Here is a 20,471-nt window from a genome sequence, read left to right as displayed (position 1 = left end):
CTCTCCCAGAGAGAAGACAAAAAGCTGAGCCCACCATTCTCTTTTTCTCCCTTCAGTCCATGAAGACCATGGCTGTCTCCTCTCTACTCCTGGACCCTTGATTAGCAAAGCGCTCAAAGCGCTCGAGTGTCGATCTTGACTAGCCAGGAACTAGCAGCTCTCTCCAGTTGCTTCCTAGGGAACAATTTACAATCTCCACTTCGTCTCTTTCTCTTAGGTGCCCATTTATTGGCTTGCAATTCCCAAGATGTTTTTGACCTCCAAAACCTCTTGTAGTTTTTTGTTTGTTTGTTGGGGGGGGGGGAAGTTGGTTTGGTTTTTTTTATTTGGAAATATAAAATGAGATTTTGCGAGGGACATTTTTCTGTTAACTCTTTTCTGTTTCCTTCACAAGCTAGAAAGTAGTATAAGTAACCCCACAAGAAAGTATTATAAGTAACCCCACATCTTCATATTTGAGAAGAACTAATGTGCATTGGCCACTTCCACAAAAGGTTGAAAATTATTGCAGAAAACTTGAAGTCATGGATATGGAATTCTAGAATATACTTCTAGAATCCATGATTTACCCTTCCAATGATGGTGAATCAATACCTAATAGGGAAAATTGGGCAGATCTAGTCCTTTGGTTTTGAATCTTTTCTCTCTCCTGCTCTAAAGTAGGTCTGCAGAAATGTTAACTTCCTGGAGCTTCAGAGAGCTCTGCTGTGCCTTAGGAAGCAGTCCAGACTCCAGCCTTAAAACATTCCTGCACCAAGCCTTGGAAATAGTCACACTGTGCCGGCAGAGTTCAGAGAGAATCATGTCAGTGAAGTGGGTGATAAACTCAGGACGGGCGTTTCATTTAGTTTGAGCCTGAACTTGAACTCATGAGTGTGTTTCTGCAGAACAATACAGAAATGTTATGGCCGAATAGGAAGTCATACTTTATTTAGCTCAGACAGTTCACTTCTTTAACAGCAAGGAAAATATTAAATTATTTTTTTAACTGGACCATCTTCTAGAATAGCACAGTTTTGCACATCTGCAAGATGCTTGTAAATGCTGAGTCAGAAGGAAGGTGGGGATATATATCGTTTGACCCTGCCACCATTCTCGTGAAATAAACAATAGGCTCTCCTATTAGTACAATAGTTTAACAGGGGAAAAGGACCCTTAAATGGCCTGACAGGCATCTAGTAGTCATCCAGTCTGTACTGGTTTTATTAAACAATAACACAGCGACTGTAGACATGTGGGACTCCCCTGAGCTAGCACTCTGCATATGTTCTGAATAGCTCCGAAATTTCTGTCACTGGTAGAGCCCTACCAACTAGAACTTAGCCAAAAACATAAGCGAGGGGTTCCGTGCTTGCACGCCTGGTTCTCTGTAATACCTTCTTGAATCTACCTTAGCTTATAAGATTATCTCTTTAGAAATTCTTACCAAGAAAGTCAAAATAAATATTCTCTGCTAGGATGATATTTCTTCTCTCCAAGTCACGCTGCCCATCACATATGGTGCATCTGTGACCGAATCACTGGTGAGGCCCTTCAGGTTGACACTTGGGACACACTGTGCGACGTTCACCTTGTCTTCCAATTCATAGACAAGCTGCCTCTTTACAACCCCAGGGAAAATTCTTGTGGGAAAAGAATTGTTTGTAATCATGAGTACTGCTTAGTTGTAAATTTAATCTACACAATTCAGAAGGAACATAAAAGCATGTGCTGTTTCAGCATTAAGGGGTAAAACACTGTCACCCAGGTTGTAAACTCCTCAGTGTGGTCTTGTCTTGCCAGTCACTACTCAACAAAGGCAACTTTTATTGGAAAACTCTAAGTCCTGTCACAGTCTCTGGAGGTCTCTGGAGGAGGTGACAAGCATGGGTCTTGGCCCCGGTTTGGGGGCTCAGAGAATGCACTGAGGGAAGCAGGAATTCCCCTTGCCAGGGTTGCCAGCGGAGGGGAACCAACTGGTAATCCCCACTCCCCATCTATCTCAGGGCTTCCCTAATGGTTGCTCACATTTGGGGCCAGTTTAGCTGATTTGTGTTGTTTAAGTGTGTTTCCTGCAGCCTGGGGTGCACAAAAAGCTGAGCCTCCTGCATCCTGCAGAGCTGGAATGGCATTTTCCAAGACAGGGCTTACTCTAACCTCAAGTGGGACGGGTGTGAATACTCTCATCCCTCTCAAAATCACCGCCACTTTGTGGCCAAAGGGCCAGCGGAATCTAAAAACTGCCGTCGTAGAAAGAGCAGACAGGAAGGAGTGGCGATCTTTGTAGTGTAATCAGAGAAGGTTCCACTCCAGTCTGGGTATGAGTCCAAGACCCCTGGGCCCCAGACCTGTGCCCAGTTGTGCTGCACAGCCCTCCCAGTCTTTGTTCTGCAGAGCGACGGCTTCCTCCATGGTCTGTTCAGATGGCCTCTGTGCCTGCCTTGGGTGCACTGTAGACCCCAGTCTCAGCTGCCTGGCAAAGGGGCTGTGGCTTCCTTTCCTCTTCCTCCTTCTCATGGTGAGTGGAGTAGGAAGAACTGTCGCCTTCGAGAGATTGGGGTCTACTGTGATTCCTCCATGGCTTTACCACAGGTCAGGAAGGGGGAGACTCACTTGAGGTAGAAAGTCGGAAACCAGGCCAGAAAGGAAAGAACAGAGACCGGGCACAGGGGACTAAAGCAAAAGAGCAAAGAAGCAAAGACCTGCACACGGGAGGACAGGCAGGAGGCACCTACTGGGAAGAAAGTCCCCAAATCACCAGGTATAATGACATAAGCCTATAATCCCAGTTTGGGGGGAGGGTAGGCAGGAGGATCCGAAGCTTGGGGTCATCCTAGGCTGTATGGTGACTTCAAGGTCAGTCTGGGTTACATGTAACCCTGTCTTAAAACAACAACCATATATGAAGGTGCAGGTGTTAGACACTCACAGAGGCTCCTGGGGCCGAAGGGTGAAAGTTTGTTCCTGGCCGGGGTCCAGATCTCCGGGCACTCTGCTGCAGGATGCCTCTGGGAGAAATCTGCAATAACTGGGGCTCTAACTGTCACGTTCCTTTTCCCTTCCCTGGCTTTATCTCCCTACGGAGAGAATGGCAGTCCTCATGGTCGGTTTTCGGTAAGCCCCAGCCATCTCTGGGAGGAAGAGCTCTGGTGGAACAGTTATTAGAAGATGGGGCTATGCTCTACTGAGCACCGACCTCCAATCCCCTGCCTATCTCTTCAAACAAAAAAGTTACCTCCCTGGGCCACCATTCAGCCAACTCCAAGTGTGACTGTCTGCCCTTGTTAGACAGCAGGCATTTAATAAAAACTGGAATCCAAGATGTAGAAAACATACTTTTTTTTTTCATCTTGTAGCTCCCCAGGAAATCATGTCCCCTTTTTTGCCTTTATTCTACACAACTTTCTCCTTGAAAAAAAGGAAAAAGTTAGGGAAAGAATGCTTTAATATGAAAATCAAAACTTACAAAAGGCTAGACCCTGCCTCTTAAGACAGACATTAGATACTAATAAAACCCTCCTTGTGTCTTAAGAGGAAACTCCTCTTTTTCTGACTAACCTCCCCTATGAAAAGGGGTTTGTCTTACATCTCTAAGCATTAAATGTAGCACTTAATGAAATGGAAAGAAAAATCACCTTTTGTCTTTCTTGTACCCTGTAGAAGTATTGGTGGCTCAGTGCTTCCTGATATGTCGATCTTTGTGGAATCAAAACATAAAAGAGAACTAATCCTAAGCATGGTCCGAGGGAGAAAATAAAACCCCCAAACCCCGACACACACACATAAATTTTCACCCCACATTCACAACCCGTTTTCCAAGGCCAAGCAAGCAAGGCCCTGCCACCACCTCAGCTCCACCCAGCACATCCGGTACTGTCACCCCAGCCCAGCAGATAGGAGCTCCAGACAATTTCATCGGGGTCGGGTCGCTGTCCCCTTAATCTCCACGCCTGCACCTCAGATCTCAGGCAGCTTCCGTGGCGCGGACTCACTTTAATGGATAGAATCTATTTTTCATGAAAAAGCAGGAAATAAGCTGTCTCTTTCATAAAAAGATTTACAAAATGTAATCATTGTTGAAATATTCCCTTTGAACTGCCGTGTCCACGGGGGTCTCCGGCTCCCAGAGGCCTGCTTCATTAGCGCCTCCTCCCAAGCGCCCCAGAAGGGCAGGTACACTGGTGGGGCCCGCTTTGATGTCTTCAATGAATGAAAGAAAAGCACAATAAAAAAGAGCTGTTGATCAAGCATAAAATACTCTTTAAGCTGACAGAATAGCAGCGTTAACACACCCTAAGCTGCTTTTACTTTTCCCCCCTTTTCCTCACGTTTTCCTGTGCTTTGTGTACAGTGGGGGCTTGTGTTTTATAAGAAGTCTCTGATCTATGTAGTATGCCATTCACTAACAAAAACCAAAATAGGATTGTTTCTGTCCCACTTGGTTTCCTGACTACTCCCCATCTCCCTCCCTCCCTCCCTCCCCACGCACCCCTCATCCCCAGCCTGGAAGGCCTTCAGTTTAGCCTGGTGCTTTTCAGGGCCTTGAGCCAGTTCCCTTTGTGCTGTAGGTTCCACTGCTCTGATTCTAATACCACAATTAAAGACAGATTTTAATTTTCTCAAGAAATTTCCCTTGCAACTAGGCAAGGGCGATTGTACAGCTGCCACTTTTAACAACAACAACAACAAAAAAAAAATCTAGCATTCAATATGAGAAAACACTAGGTTGAGCGACCACGTTCTTAGGAAATGGGTCCCCTGTAGGACTCACAAGACACTCGGGCCAGCCATAATTATCATTTGAGAACCCAGATCTTGGTTTCCTAAACTTGCCCTCAGTCAAGTATTACCTCATTAACCCTCTCAAAATGGATAAAGATACTTCCATTTCCTGGAGTTGAGACTCAGGCACTCCCAACCTTGACTAAGATCTGCTGGTCCGCAGAAAACAGCTAACCAGTATTCCTGCAGAGTCCAACTCCAGAGTCCAGGTGCGGGCCGGGGGGAATAGTCCTCCAGTAGGTCTCGGGAGCAAACACAAGTGGGCCAGAGGGCAATTTTTAAACACAGAAGTCTTTGGTTTCATGGGGCGAGAGTAACAGAGGAAAATGTAAAGGGAGACGAAGAAGAAAATTGACTTGGTGGTAAGAGCTGACACCAGGGTGCGCTGGGATATGGTGAGATTCCAGCTGTGGAACAGCCTGCAGGACTGGGTCGTGCATGCACTCACAAACTCTGTAGGTACTGGCTGGTTTATTGGGTAAAAAGATTAGTGTTTTCCCACATTGAGGTTTGAACCAAAGCAGAGGTCTTGGCTGGGAGCAGCGTAGTCATTCCCCAGGGAACGGTGGTTTGGACAAGGGCTGTGTAAGGAGTAAGCAGGCAGAAGGCCATGTTACAAAACTATTGCACATGCTTCTGACGCAGTTGGCTACAGTTGGCCCCATTGCAACAGCCCTTCAGTCGGAACTGCCCGGGGCGGCCCTTAGAGATGTGTGCCTCTCTAGGGAGGGTGCCTATCGCTGCAGCAGGCCAGAGCATGTACCGTGAGTGTCTATGTGACCTAGCCGTGCTGTGGACACCCATCTAGATGTAGTACTTTACCTGGGGTAGCTCCTGCCTGGCTCTGGGAACCAGGGTGCTGCTTTCTCTTCCTTTACTTACCAACATTTGCTCAGCATCTCCTCTGTCAGCCACTGGGCAAGACCCTGGGGATGCCTCACCTGAGAGCCTAAGTCGCATTCCTGGGAAGAAGCAGACTGTCATAGCCCCAGCGTAGTAGCAGGTGAACTATACTGTGGGATGTTTGCTCGCACTGTGACTCCCCAAGACTGTGTTAATAACGTTAGCCTGGAATGGGGGGGTGGTGTGGAACCAATAACTAGCTGACCCAAATTAGCCATAGAGAAGCCAAGGATACTGATGGAGAAGATGCACAGGAAGGAGTAGGGAGGGACTTAGAGAGGGTGTGGTCTCTTCTATCGGGGAAGTGTGGAGAGGTCAACTGGTCTCTCCTCCGTTGCTCCTGAGTCTTTATTGGTAATATAATACTTTAGATGAACATATCAGAACCCTATTGGTAAGTCCTTGAAAAGGGGCCCTCAGAAAAAAAAGGGGGGGGCATCTGGGGATGGGAGAGATGGCTCAGAAGGTAAAGATACTTGCTCCCAAGCCTGACAACCTGAATTCAACCCCTGAGGCCTACATAGAAAAAGAGAACCAACTCCTGCCATGTGTCCTCTGACCTCCACATCCCACTGGGGCAAACACACACACACACACACACACGTAATTTAAAAAGAAAAAAAAAAGTCATTTAATCTTAGACCCTGGGGACAAGCAAGTGTTAGCATAGCAAGGAAAAGGCATAGCCTGTGCCAAAGGCCCAGCAGGGAGGAAACATTTAGCTTTGGGGGATTCTGGAAGGAGTTTAACACAGCTCAAGGGGTGAAAAGATAAGGCCGCAAAGGTAAGCGAGGCCACTCACGGTCCATTAATGCTTTAATAGTTTCCTGTACAATAAACAAGTCTTGGTTTAGAGTTATTAAAAACAGGCTTTCTTTAATTAACAAAATAAAATCAGACAAGAAAAAATGGCTGTGGAGATCAAAGCCCGAGGCTGGCAATACCCATAACTAACACCTGTATACAGCATGCCACCCTTTCTAGAAGAATCCAGTGCTCATGGCTGCCATCCTCCTTCATTCCCAGCACTCCAGGACCCCAGAGCTCTTCGTATCTGCTGTCACACTGTCCATCAGTGGAATTCAGTGTGGGGGCTTTGGACACCCGGCCTTATCAGTCAACCAAAGTTTATCAAGATCCTTGGAGAAATCATGAAGGGCACAGAAGTCTAAAGCCAGTCCCTTCCTGCTGGGCACCACAACCCTTAAAGGCAGAGGCCACATTTCTCTACTCCTAACATCCCCAGAGCCTCCTGTACATAACACCGAGCAGACTGCAAACCATTGGAACTTATTGACCAAGTGACTCAGGACTCCCAAATGGTTAATCCTAAAAGGAGAAGCCAGGAGTCCGCACAGAGGTCTGTCTACTCCTTCTGTGTCAGAGATGGGGGGGTGGGCCCCCCAGGCTTTTGGCTTAGTTGCCAAAGACAACTCACTTGTGCTAAAAAGTGGGCTTAGTTCATGCAAACAAGAACAGGAAGCCAAAAATGACCGACTGGAATAGTGTGGTCCAGCGGAGGCGGCATCGCCACGAGGGTCAAAATGGTAGCTGCGCTCAAGCCCATCTGCTGGCTGTGTCCCTTGTGGGCCTGGTAGGCAGTGTGATGTGTTGGAGGGGGGAGCTTCCTGTATATTCCTGTTTCCGTTTATGTGTGTAAATGTCCTTAAATAACCCACCTTGCTGGGAGAAGAAAGCTAAGAGTCACGCCCAGTTCTGGATTCCACATTAACAACCTCCTTCCGCTCAGCGTTAAACTTTGCCCTTGAGACCTTTTGTTTAACTTTTTAATTTGAAAAACAGATTCTGCCGTCACAGTCTGTCCTGCCCTCCACAGCACCACCACCACCACCACCACCAAGTGAAATATAATTATCTCAGGCCTATTTCCTTTTTGATTTTAAAATGTATGCCCTGCCCTCTGAGTAGAGAGAGAGAGAGACCCATAAAAGGCTCTATAAGACGTTGTATGTGTTAGAATATTGGTTGTTAACAAGGAGCTGAGCCCGCCGGCTTTGTTGCCCATCTTCAGTAGACTCAGAACCAACTCCATCTTGTAATTGCTCACGGCACAAGAGAAGAAACAGACTGCCGCTGTCACAGTGCCTACTGCTGCCTCAACCCTCTTGTTTAGGGTGCAGTGGGACGGAGGCTGTTTATGGTTCGTAAATCCTGACTACTGTGAGCATTCCAGAATCCCCACAGAATGGGACTGGAACTTTCATGGAGCTGTAAATTAAGGGGCGGGACGTGTGATAAAACTCCTCCGAGAACCGTGCTGCAGTGGTTAAATGGAATTTTATAAGCACGTTCAGCGCGGAGCTGTTTTGCATTACATGAGTTGAATACCTTAGAGACGCCACATCTGCGGGCACTTTATTAAATACTGAGTCAGCACTTTCCAACCTGATGAGATTACTTCTCCATCTGACCGGCTAGAGGGAAAGCTGAGCTCTTGTCTTGGGCTGCAGATTCCTTTTGATGTTTCACCTTGAACACTGAAAGCGGACAGGTTCCCTCCCACCCCTGGAACATCCCGAACCGTGGACATTGCGAATGGAACTGGCTAATTTTCTGAAACTAGAGCCTTTGTGGGAGTGTGGATTTATGCGCCACCAAATCAACTGCAGTCGAATGTTCTTGCAGAAAAAAAAAATAGATCAAAGCTCAGAGTTTACTTCCTCAATGTAAATGTATCAAGATAACATCCTCCGATGCTGTGCTGTAATATTGCCACTCGCTGCAGATAAGGGACAGAGACTCCTTTGTAGTGGCCTGGATACAGTAGGGCAGATTAAGAGACTATAAAGTATGAAGGCAGAAGTCATATGAAACCCAAGCGGACGTCAGATCTGAGGATGATTTTTTGACTCTCCACAGATGAATTTTGTTTCATGTGCTGGTATTTTCCCAATGATTTGATTCAACCCAAGAATTTACCAGCCTCAGATTCCTTCTCTATTTTTTTTTTCTGTCCCAAGAAGGAAGGTGCGGAGTCATTCTCCAGTGAGCGTTCTCAAACTTGCAACGTTTTTAAATAGCAGACATTAAGGGAAAACGTAAGAAAAATGAAAAGACCTTTCCTGGTATTCTCCCATCCATCTGATGTGATTAGCAGTTGATAAAAGTTTATAGAAATCCAGGGGCACCTCTGTGTGGGTGACTGCCCTCTCATTGCCTTTAGCAGTGTCTTCAACTACAAACTGATAGACAGAAAAATTGATAAAGTGGATGAATTTCTTCTTATTGTTTGTTACAAGTGTTTCTCTACTATATTTCTACAGATAGTTTACTAAGAAACCTCATTCAAAAAAAAAAAAAAGAAAGAAAGAAAAAAGTTCGTGTGTGGTTCCCCTGACTTCTCATTCTGGAAGCCCTTGGTCAAGTAGCTGGGTTAATTGTCATGAAGATTAGTGTGATGTTGAAATAAGTACGAATGGTCAAATTACAGGAGTGAAAAGTGGAAGAATGGGTTTTGGTTTGGGCCTGAAAGGGTTAATTAAGGTTTTTTTCATGGGTTATTAAAGACCCCCAACCCCTGCCTTAGGAGTCATATTGACACCCCACCACAGGGCTGCTCGGCTCCTCTATTGACATGTTGCTGGTGGGAGCACAATAGCCTCTGTGTCTGCAAATCATTGCTAAAATCATCTCAAGGAAGAAAGTTCCCAAGCTTTACCATTAGACAAAAGCCCGTGAGTTGCAGTGTGCAGCTCAAAAACCCAGAGTCAGCAACTTCTATTGATTAAAAACTAACCTTTAAAGTAACTCTGAGAGTGTGTGGTTAGCATTTAAATTTAAACATGTCATGAGTTGATTTGTGTTACTGAATACCAACTCAGAAGGAGTAACATTCACAGCGTAGGGTTTTTTTTTTTTCTTTCTAACTCCGTTAAGCAGCTAAAGTATTTCATGAAATGTCAATAGGGCAGAAAGAAAAAGGGGAGGGGCCGATGCCGGGCCTCATAGCTTTCTTTCCCATGCACATATCCCCCCCCCCCAATAGAAAAGTGTGGAGAGGGAAACACAATAATTAGTCCTTTGTCTAACTTTCTCAAATGCCAAAGAAAGACAGATTAATTAAATATACAACAGTGTTGGTTTTTGGAGTGGGGGTCTAGCTTGCTGGGTAGGTCATAAATTAGGCAGAATAAATACTTCAGTGTGTTTGCAGTGGGCCTGCTACGTCAGAACCACTGGAAGGTTGGTGGGAGGAGAGCAGAGGGTTTCTTGCTAATGATAGTCACGTCTGGGTCTGTCTGGTTGCTAAGAGCAACCAGACATGATGTAACACCAGGATGAACTTGAACTTGGGGGACTTGAAAAGAGAACAATAGACCAGAGCAATCAATAAAGCCTATTTCAGTGAAGGGTTACAGAGCTGCTCTGGGGTAACCTTGTGGGCGAGGCACACACTGAATAGTAAGATGTGTGAAGAAACTTTTTTTTTTTTTTTTTTTGCTTTGCTTTGCTTTGCTTTTTAACAGAAGTACAGGGCACTGCTGGGTTTTGTAGTGTCCTGAGTTCAGTGGGACGGAAAACTGCTCCCCCTGCTGACTCGCCAGGTTCCAAGCCTTTGCTTCAAGAAGTCCTGACTGTCACATGGAAGAGGTCCCGAATTTCACAAATGCCCTAGAAAGCATGCAGACAGATTGAGACCAGCGCTGGCCACTCCGTTTCAGACTGGGCTGTACCAGAGGGCATGTGGCAAGCGATCTGAGTCAGCACTAAGGAGAGACTTACCACAGACACAGCTTGGAGCTTGCGGCCCTCCCTTTCTTTCTCACTCATCTTCCTTTTGTCTGCCTAGATTTAGGCCATGTGCGCTTTGCCAGGGTGATTTCCTTTCCGGCTCGAAGCAGCTTTCTTGTGTTCCCCCCTAGCACACGGCCAGAGAGTAACATCTACGAGTCTACAGGATGAGTGGTTTTGTGGTTTGTTTTGTTTTGTTTTTTAAAGCTTCTCTGGAAATCAAAGGTAGCTTGTTGTTACCAGGAAATCTTACACCAACATCCTTGGAGCTGTCATTTAGCCATTTATCCTGGGGATCAAAGGAGTCCCGACTTTTCCTAATTGTAGCTCTCTGACAAGAGTGAACCTTAGCCCTCCGGAATCCGTTCTGATGTAACCGTAGTTGGTGCTGTCGGCGTCGAACTTGTAGCCATTAGCTTTGCCTAGAAGCTGCTGGACTTTCTGACTCCCAGCAACCGCAGTAGTTCTTGAGGGCACTTCAGAGGAAAGCTGGCAAAAGGCACACACTATTTAACGTCACTTGGGAAACTGACGCTGGCATTTGTCTGTAGTTGGTCATTTTGTTTAGCTGACTTTCTTTGCTGACAAAGAAACACCAACAGACATAAATGTGGTCGCCTGGACATTTACGAAAGGGACATAAGAAGGGTCCACAAGCTGAGAGAGAGCTCCACTGGCGCATGGAGCAGATAGAAACATGGATGAGGACTAAGCAGTGGCCCATTTCCTTCTTGAATCTGATGATGCTTCATAAGGTGTGGTCCTATTGATCTCTTCTAAGAGAAGAATATAAAACTAGGTATATTCATCTGGGTGGGAGATGAATTTGCACCCTAAGTTCTCCCTCGTAACAATAGCTTCCCGATAGCCCAGGCCACCAATCCAGTGTTTCCCACCAGACCTTTCTGTTTTAGCTGCCTCCACCAGCCACCGGGCATGTTCACAGAATGTTGTGTTTATGTTTAGTACCTGTCTTTAGCACCTACACCTCACTGAAAAATATATTGAGAAAATCATAGCAATAACTACCCTCTACAGTGCCTAACCTCACCCTTCAGCCACTTTCCCACCAATTTGCTTCTCTTTCTTGAGCCCACCCATCACTGAGTGAGGTGCTAATAACATAGCCAGGTTCCTTGCCCTCTTTTAACTGCTCCCCGCTAGGTTACAAAACCTGATGTGAATGTCGTGTGGCCAGAAAGGTGTCACTTAGTAAGACATACTCAAAACACTGGCAAACCCCAACCAAGATAATGACTTTTAACGTCAGAGGAGTGAGATTTCAATTTCAGTGGCTTGGGATTTACTGTCACCTGCCATTCCTTGTTCACATAAACCTCTGAGGTCAATTCTGATCCCTTGGTTCAAAGAGCAACTTTCAAAGTAGTTTTACAAAATTGCACATTTTTGTGTTTGTACACTGAAGATCTCTGTGGGCTTTGCACACGCTAGTCAAGCCCATGCACCAAATCTCAGCATGCACCTGCACTTCTAAGTATATTCTTCTTTTTGTCTTCCAGTCCTGGTACCTGGGATAAAAGTTGCAGCATCCCACCATCAACCAGACAGACCACCTGACCCCTTCTCAACTCTGTAACATGGACGCAACCTCAACCCAGCGCAGTTACAACTTCACTGTCAGTGGAAGGGGAGAAAAACCGACTCGAATCAACTTGTACATGGAAACAGCAAGCGTCATGGTCAAACAGCAAAGGCCATAACCTTTCGGGATTTTTTAAAAAAAAAAAAATACTTTAGGGACTGTCGTAATTTCTCATATGGTGCTGGAAATGGTTGGGCTGTGTGACATTTGAAGTGTTTTCGGTGGTGGTGTGAGCATTAGGTGAAGCGGCTGGCAGAGGAGGAGCCTTGCTCACTAACTTCCTGTTGTAACACACTTCCCTTATGAGCCTGGCCTTTTCACAGTATTTCATGACTTTGCCCACGCAGGTGTGCCCCTCCCTGAGCATCTGGAGCACCTGGAGAATGGAATCTTTTTGTAGTAGCTGAGATCTGCGATCTGTAACTTACAGGACACTCAAAGGGCAATGGTTTTTTTTTTATTCTTTTTTTTTCTTTTTTTTTTTTCCTGTAACATAGTAGAAAAAGAAAATGCAGTTGCGTTGATCTTTCTTTTCGTTTGGTTTGGTTCAGCAGTCAGCAGTTACATACACAACACAGCCCGCAGGGACAGTGAACCCACCCATGTTGCAGAACAATTCCAAAAGGACGGCAAAGCCTACTGCTATCATTTGTTGTGTTTTCAAGAAATGCTGCACTTACATTAAAAAAAAAAAAAACATTTTTCAACAATTTCAACAATGACACAAAAATTCAGATGGAAATGGGGAAGATGGTCTGTTTTGACAGAAACTGACAGGAATCAAAACAATCGAATTTTGAATTGAGTGAAGTGCAATTTCATTGGATAGCTAAGTATCTTTGTAAGATAGAGATTGTTGAAAATTCTATTTTTGTTTTTCAAGTCCTTCCACCCCAGGACTCTAAATTATTGGGGTAAAAAACAGCCTTGCAAGAAAAAGGGGAGCTATTTTTGCTTTTTATGTTTTTTATTGTTAAACTTGTATCCCTTTAAAAAAAACTGAAGGAAAATTTAAAAAAAAAAAAAAACAAAAAAAATACAAATCTAATGGTGCTTTTACCACAATATGTTAACTACATTAAATGCTAATTAATTATTTTCTGTTATCAAAGCACATAACTCAAATGAAATCATGGTATCTGTTAATTTTATAAGCTAGAAATCACTATAATGAATTATGCCAATTCTGGAAATTTTTACATGTGTATGGCAACACCAGATCAATCAGTTATCAAGCGCCTCATTGTACCAGACATTGTCCAGAAGTTTCAATGACCCTCTGCAAGCCCTGAACTGGGCTCTGGGAAACTTTAATACTGACAACTCTGATAGGGGAACAACTGCTGGTGCCCATTCAGATCAAGGGTACTCGTTAGGGAAAACGAAAAAAAGTTCACACCCCCCCCCAATGTCTTGTATCTTATGTTTAAAAACAAAAAAAAAGACAAAAAAAGATCAAAAAAGACCAAAAAAATAAAAAAGCAGAAACAAACAAAAAAAAATGCAAGTGATTTTTCTACCAGACAGCGAAGCACCCCCTTGCTTCCCATGCAACGTCAAGGTTTCCTATGCTATACATATATATGTGTTCTGGCCGGCAGGCCCTGCTGGCCGGAGGAAGTCTCTGCATGTTCTAGTGTTAGTAACTAATTTTTATATAGCTAATGTAGGATAAAGTAGAGTGCATTAAGACAATATTGTAACCCTCTCTAGGCACTTGCCTTTAAACTGTCTCAGCCCTTCAGAAGGGCTCAACTACTGTCCTATACAATCAAGTAACTGAAATTCTTGGGAAGACACTTTGCTCCTCATCTTTACCCCCAAACGGTGTTGTTTTGTTTTTTATTTTTTCCTTAATTTGCACGAAAACAGAAATTCCATATCAATGTGCCTTGCCCTGGATAGTGGTGACTTGTGGAATTGTTGCACACGCCCCTCTGTTGAAGGGGTTCTCCCTACTCGAGCATTCGGAGACACTTTTTGTAAATGTAACTTTATGTCAGCCATCGTCCATTTCAACATCTAGACCTAAACAGAAAGTTAGCTGTTCCGCAGACAGGCGTAGTCTTGATTGTCCTGTGTGGTCAGTGGCAGTGCTATTCTGAGCTCTGTAGATGCTTACAATATCAGTATTTGGGATGTTGCTGCATTGTTTTTCAATTTATTTGGAGTCTTCCTTTATTTTCCCCCAGATATATGAAAATATGCAATACCTGCTTATATCATGTAGAAAAGCTTAGCAATTATTAGTTTTTCTTTTTTTTTTTATTTGACCAAAGTCAGTGCTGCATTTGACGCAGTGTGTTTTTAGGTGTCTGTCTTTGTATCTTCTGTGGTTTTTGATGCACGTGCGCAGGAAGGGCTCCTCTTAGAGAAGCAGTCAAACTGTGAAGCACTAAGCTGACCCTGCTTCAAGCAATTTTGTTTTTACAACTGTTCCTTTCACAAGCAAGCCTTAAAAAAAAAAAAGACAACTTCCTTTCTCTTCAGCCCCCACACCCACTTTTCTTAGCAGACAGCAGTCAATCCACATTCAATAAAAAGTACATAATGCCCATTTTTATATGCACGTTTTTAAACTTCCAAGTTCTGAAAATTGTTTACTGGTTATCTCTATTTAAGGAAAAAAATAAAATAAAACATTTTGGATTTTCATATGTGTCTGATAAGTGGTTGAATAGTCGCTTGGCGCTGTTGTATGGTGTGATTGTCAGTGTACGGTGTCACTTCCTATAGCCAGCAGCCTACTTTGCCTTCCCTCTAGCACTTAGCTGGGCATTACTTTATTATGACATATGTGCACTAAAAAGAGAGAGAGAGAGAGAGAGAAAGAAAGAAAATAGCAGCTTTCAGTGCTTCACAGTGAAGGGAAAAAGCCTAGACAAACATTTTGTCAGAACCTTGCAAAATGCCAAGGTATTACCAGTAAATTGGTTGTATATACAATAAAATTGCACCCTTTTTTAAACAAAACCAACTAAGCAATAGTTTGGGCAGTTTTAGGTGTTTTTAGTGAGCATGTTGTAGTCACGGCTGCAAAGAAAGAGGATAAACTGCCCACTCAGAGATAATTTGTATCGTTGTATAGTTTTATTGATTACACTGATTTATTCTACCCTATTTTATAATGCAGGACTTTTGTAATGTTGTCTAAATGAGGAAAAATTTCTGTCAAATTAGCCTAGTGAAATTTCTGATTGTTCATTATAAAGGCAGCGTTCATAGAATTGCTTTTCGTTTCTTTTCAACCCACTTTGGGAACTGGATTTAAGTTTAAAACTTTCCTGTTTCCTTTTTTTTTGTTTGTTTGTTTGTTTGTTTTTTGTAAGTATTTAAATACAGTTATTTTCCGCCAATGGTATAGCATATTCCTATGCTTGAGAAGTGTAGGTCTACTGAAGAACCATTGCAAAATGAACGTTACAGGTGTGCTGTATTTTTGAAGGTATTTTGTTGTATTAAGTTTGATGAAGCTAAAGTTAGGGAACTCTGAACAGAATTGCAGGAAAAAAAAATGTTTTCAAGGCTCTAAACCATTGTGGAGGCAGCGTAGGGTGATAGCAAACAAGGGTTACGTAGTAAATACACTGAGTTCCGGTTCCGTTCATGCTTCATTGTCAAGAAAGCCGCGGGAAACCGTAGTTTGGTTGTCATCAAGTAGGAAGAACAAAACACCGACCAACCCACGTGTTTTGCGTTTTAGGTTCAATGCTGAGCGAAGGTGCTTGAGGAAGACATTACTACAAGGGTGTAGAGACAGACAGACAGACTCAAGAGCTATCAGCATTTGAAGGCCCAGCCTTGATTCTGAGAAATGTTGGAATTTTTTTTTCCCCTTCTCTCATCAAATGGCATTAACACAATTGGCAAAAGTGGTCCCTCAAATGACTCCCCCCAGATTTTTTTCTTTGGGAACTGAAGTCAGAGGCACAAATACTAACTCTCAACATCTTTCAGTCACTGCTTGCCCTTGGCCCCTCTGCTGGCCACTGTTCCTTTTCTAACTCCTCCTGGGCAGAAGCCCTCTGGTGCCATGCTCCTACCCCTCCAGCTCTTCTCTCCCCACTAAGGCGCGTCTCTTCAGCCTCTTCTTGGCGGGACATTAGCTCACTCCCCACCCAGTGCCGCCATCACCCAGATAACTCCCATGGGTCCTCCAGTCTGCGTTCTCCCAGCTTTCCGTTTTCTTTCCCCGACAGTCCAAGTGTGCAGGATCCAAATCTCTAGTCACGCTGTGCTATCTTCAGTCAGCCCACAGGAATATGCAAAACCCATCTCAAAAAGGTCGCCTTTCACCTTCCCAGATCCTTATCCTCATGTGCTTCAACCTCTGTAGTGGTGATATCATGAGTTATTTGCAAAGGAAAACATTTTCTCCTGTGATTTTTTTTTTCTTTTTTGGTGGAGAATGGTTTTTAAGGATGTCATTTGATATTCCCTTCCATCAGAGTCTCTCCCCTCATCTCTACCACTCCATCCTTTCCTCCCTGTCTCTTGGTGTCTCTGGCTGTCTGGTTTTTCTTTGCTTCTTTTTTCTTTCTGGTTTCTGGTAGCAGGCCTCCATTGACAGGTGTAAAATACGAGACGTGTGGTCAGTGAGGAGCGCTTTGGTGGTGCCTCCCAGCCTACCCGCCAGACCTTCCCAGACAGTCCCAGAGGCTGCTCCGCCCTCCGGGCATGGCTTTCATTTACATGGGCTTCCGAGGCCATTTTGTCTTGACGTCAATGCATGCACTTACTGTTTGACCGTAATCCTACTCTGCCTTCTCCACGTCCAAGGCTGTGCAATCGTCTAATTAGTGTCATGTATGTTTCCCCTTTATTTTTTCCAATAAAAAAAGCAGTGGGATGAAAATTGCTTTGATATATAGCAGGTATATTGAAGCTATTCCATAGCACTTACCTAGTGTCACCACTTCTGAAATCAATTTAATGTTTAATGCAAATCCATTACATGGTGCTATTACAGGCTGACAAAATGATTTACACAAATGTGACAACTTGGGCTCAATTCACTCTGCTTCCCAACAGTGTAAATGCATAGCAGTGTTTATCTGCATGAGAACTATGCACTAATCTATCTGAAGAAAAAAATAACTATATCAACTTTGGTATCTACTTTCCGTTTACTTCAATCCTTGCCTTTTTGGTCATTGTTATAATGCCAGCTTTAGGACAGAAAGAATTATAAGAAAACCAGCATAATACCTGATATATTAAAATGTAGTGCCTGTGAAATCTGTATTATACTGCTCTTCTGAAGTAAGATTTTTCTACACCGGTAGCCTTCGCTGTCTGTCAGTCAGGACCTCTGGTATAGGTGATGTAAGATAACCGTACAATATTATGCATGCTATTCCATAATGCTTAGTGAACTGTATGAATATTACTCAAAGTTCTGTTAGTCTTTTTTTTTTCTGCCTCGGTTCTTGTCAGCTAGGTTTGAGGTATTTCACTGAGAACGCGAACTCTGTCTTCCTTCCGGCTGTCTTCAGTATCTTGGAGGTGTACACTTACTTAAATTCAGTATTACGTGTGTTTTGTTTTCATTTTTTTGTTTTTGTTTTTTGTTTCATTTTGTTTCTCCTAAGGGACAAGCATGGGTGTTTGGTTTCAGAAATCAGTATCTGGTAAGATTTTTGTCTCAAAACTACCATTTGAATTTCAAGAGCGCTACTGCAAAAACCGCTCTGAGAAGATTTCCACATGAGAGTCGCTGTTGTGACCCTCCGCAGGAGCTAGGCGACACTGACATCTTAATGGACAATTTACCCATGCTTGATCCACCTCACACCAGACTTCCTCATATTAAACAGAAAAAAAAATCATAAGAATTCACGTGGCTATTCAGTTACATGCACAGATGCAATATTTTCTTCCAAACTATAACTCTGTACAAACTTTGGGCTCGATTCATAAGAAAGAAGTTTGCTATTAACACGGGATTTTTTTAATATGCTCTTTTTTTTGTCGGGTCTAAATTTGAAACTACTTGCTTTCCAAATTGATTTTTTTTCTTTTTCTTAATTTTCCCCCTGAACCAGCCAGCACCCATCTGCCTCATTCTCTGAAGGGTCGCATTAAGCCAGCAAGCAAGTTAGAGGGCTAAGACATGGGAACTAGGTCCCAGCCATGCTCGGAAGCAATGTGAGAACTCCAGCATGGGGCTATAGCACATTGAGGACCCCTGCTCTGTGTGCCACGCATCCCTACCCATAGACTCACCATGCTATCTGGGTCGAACTTTGTAAACTGTATCTGGACCACGAGAGGGCACAGGAGAAGTCCTACCTCTTAGCTCACTAGAGCAAGTTCCTGGCAGAAAGTATCACAGACTTGAAAATACGAAGTTTCCTGCCTCTATAGTGGTTTCAAAGGCAAGTGCTATCCAAGGAATAGGCCATTCTTCCTGCTCTTCAATGCTCAGCTTCCAAAATACCTAACGCTGGTTTTCCTTTTCCCTTGACTGTTACTTGTAGTATTCTTACTTTTTAAATTTTTTTTCTTGCTAATAACCTGTTAGCATTCTCAAATAAGGGTCTCAGGCCACTGGCTGTGGTAGGAGGTAGGTGTGTGGGAGCTGCTAGCTCTGTTCCCCCTCAGGCCGCTGTCTCTCTGCTGGTCTTGGCAAACTTGCCACTGAGATGCCAGCCAGACTAGACGCGGACTGCCAGCAGGTCCCATTAGGTCCTTAGGGAGACTGTCAAGGCGAAGTCCATGCTTCCTTCTCTCCCCTCCTGCTAACCCTTTCCATCACACATGGAAATAAAAAAATGTCTCCTCAGAGTGCCTCTGATTTTCATTTCAAATTGTGGGGGAAAGGATTAAAATCTTTACATGATGGAAAAAGAGACCTATTGTAAAACGAAACACCCCGTGTTAATAACTTGGTCTGAAATTGTTTTTATGAGCCGGGCCCCTTGTGCCTCTAGCATATTTGTATTGACTCTCATAGTTACCCTTTTCGTTGACTGTGTTCTGTGAAAACTTGTAATTGGTTGAGAATCACTGTGGGCGTCCATTCTTACCAACTAAATCTCCACAGGGTTTTCGAGCTGGTGTGGATTAGTTTAACTCTTGTATTCAACCCTTAGTGCTACCACCTTCTCACATTACAATACAATTACTGGAAGCAAGTACTGCATTTCCTATGCAACAAAAAAGGAAAAATAAAAAATTGCTAATGCTACAGAAGTCATGTCTTTCTTTGCTGGGTACATCATGACCTGTGCTGTGGGCTGGGGCTTCTCCAAAAGACGGGCTTTCTGACCGCAGCGTCGTTACCCTGGATGAGTTTTATGTGTGTAGGATCTTCCACAGGGTTCCAAAGAGAGTATGGCATCCTACCCGCCTGGATAGCTGCAAGGTTGCACACCCACCTGGAGCTTCCTGTGTCCCCAGAGTGCTTGCTCTCTGATTTATTCTTGCTATCAGGCATCAGGAAGTGGGTCCTATGAGAGAAGGGGCATCTAAATGGCCCTGGATGGGATAACTGTAGGGCACAGCCATCAGCCATGGATCTGGAGAAGCACAAGGAAGCAAGGGTTCAGGTGGTGAGGGTGGGACACGTGTGGCTGATACCTGGATCTTTTGAGGTAGAAGGGCACCATCAAAATGGGAACACTATACTAGATGATTAGCACCTCTGTGAGAAGAGGATTGGCTGGAGATAGAATTACCAAGGGAGGTGAGGTTTCTGCCGAGCAAGGCCTAGCTGGAGCAGGGATGTCAGAAGCAGCTGGAGAATGCTTTACAGCTGTAGCTGCTGCTGCCACACTGTGGAAAGGAAACTCTCTCCTCTCCATCCTCCTCTTGGCTCCCACCAGGGTATCTCCTTGGCTGGTTCTAATAGTAGCTGTTTAGAAGGAGAGCCTGGAAATAGAACCAAGAATATACATATACCAGCCCCAGCCTCAGCAGCAGGATGTGAACTGGTACACTAGGCAAGCAGGGCCATAAATCAGGGGCCCATTTAATCCATTTTAACCTTGAGGCCACACCGTGAGATGAGTATAGTTTTTATCCCCTTGTAGATGAGGCTCCTGAGCAGGGATTGGTTGCTGGAGGTCATGCAAAGAGTAATCACCTGGGCGGGATACAAATGCAAGAAGTCAGGTGCCAGCTTCCTTCCCATAATCACACCACTGCAGCTTGAGTCTGTTAACAGCTTCCTCAACAAACACTGGTGGGAAAGTGCCCACTGTGTGCCAGACACTATGCCAATGCTAGGACTAGTCGGTAAATAGAACCGCATCTGTCCTGTGACGTATGATCTAGTGGACAAATATCACTCAGATCCACTCAACAGCATAGTCATCATGGGTCTTCACATTGTTCTGAAAGCCAGCGAGGCCAATGTCATAGGTAAAAAACGATCAGGCAAAAGACAGAGTAAGAAAATTTCACAGTGGGCAATAAGGAAACATTATGTAGGAAGGTACCTGGAATCAGC

The 20,471-nt window shown here is 44.2% G+C and overlaps 1 protein-coding gene across 3 annotated transcripts in view; it reads left to right on the top strand.

The window, feature by feature from the left end:
• Nucleotides 1–19,208, top strand: part of Nfia (nuclear factor I A) — a 338,635-nt gene extending 319,427 nt beyond the window's left edge. For all 3 annotated transcript variants that reach the window (XM_041652193.1, XM_041652192.1, XM_041652191.1), the window contains one exon: nucleotides 11,937–19,208. In XM_041652193.1, coding sequence (XP_041508127.1) covers nucleotides 11,937–11,954 — 18 coding nt within the window. In that variant the 3' untranslated portion in view covers nucleotides 11,955–19,208. The remainder of the gene's footprint in view (nucleotides 1–11,936) is intronic.
• Nucleotides 19,209–20,471: the final 1,263 nt, after the last annotated feature.

This window comes from Microtus oregoni, unplaced genomic scaffold (assembly GCF_018167655.1).
Source record: "Microtus oregoni isolate MIOR12 unplaced genomic scaffold, Mior012 000005F_ref0000423, whole genome shotgun sequence".
NCBI lineage: Eukaryota > Metazoa > Chordata > Mammalia > Rodentia > Cricetidae > Microtus > Microtus oregoni.
This window is presented reverse-complemented; position numbering and strand designations above follow the sequence as displayed.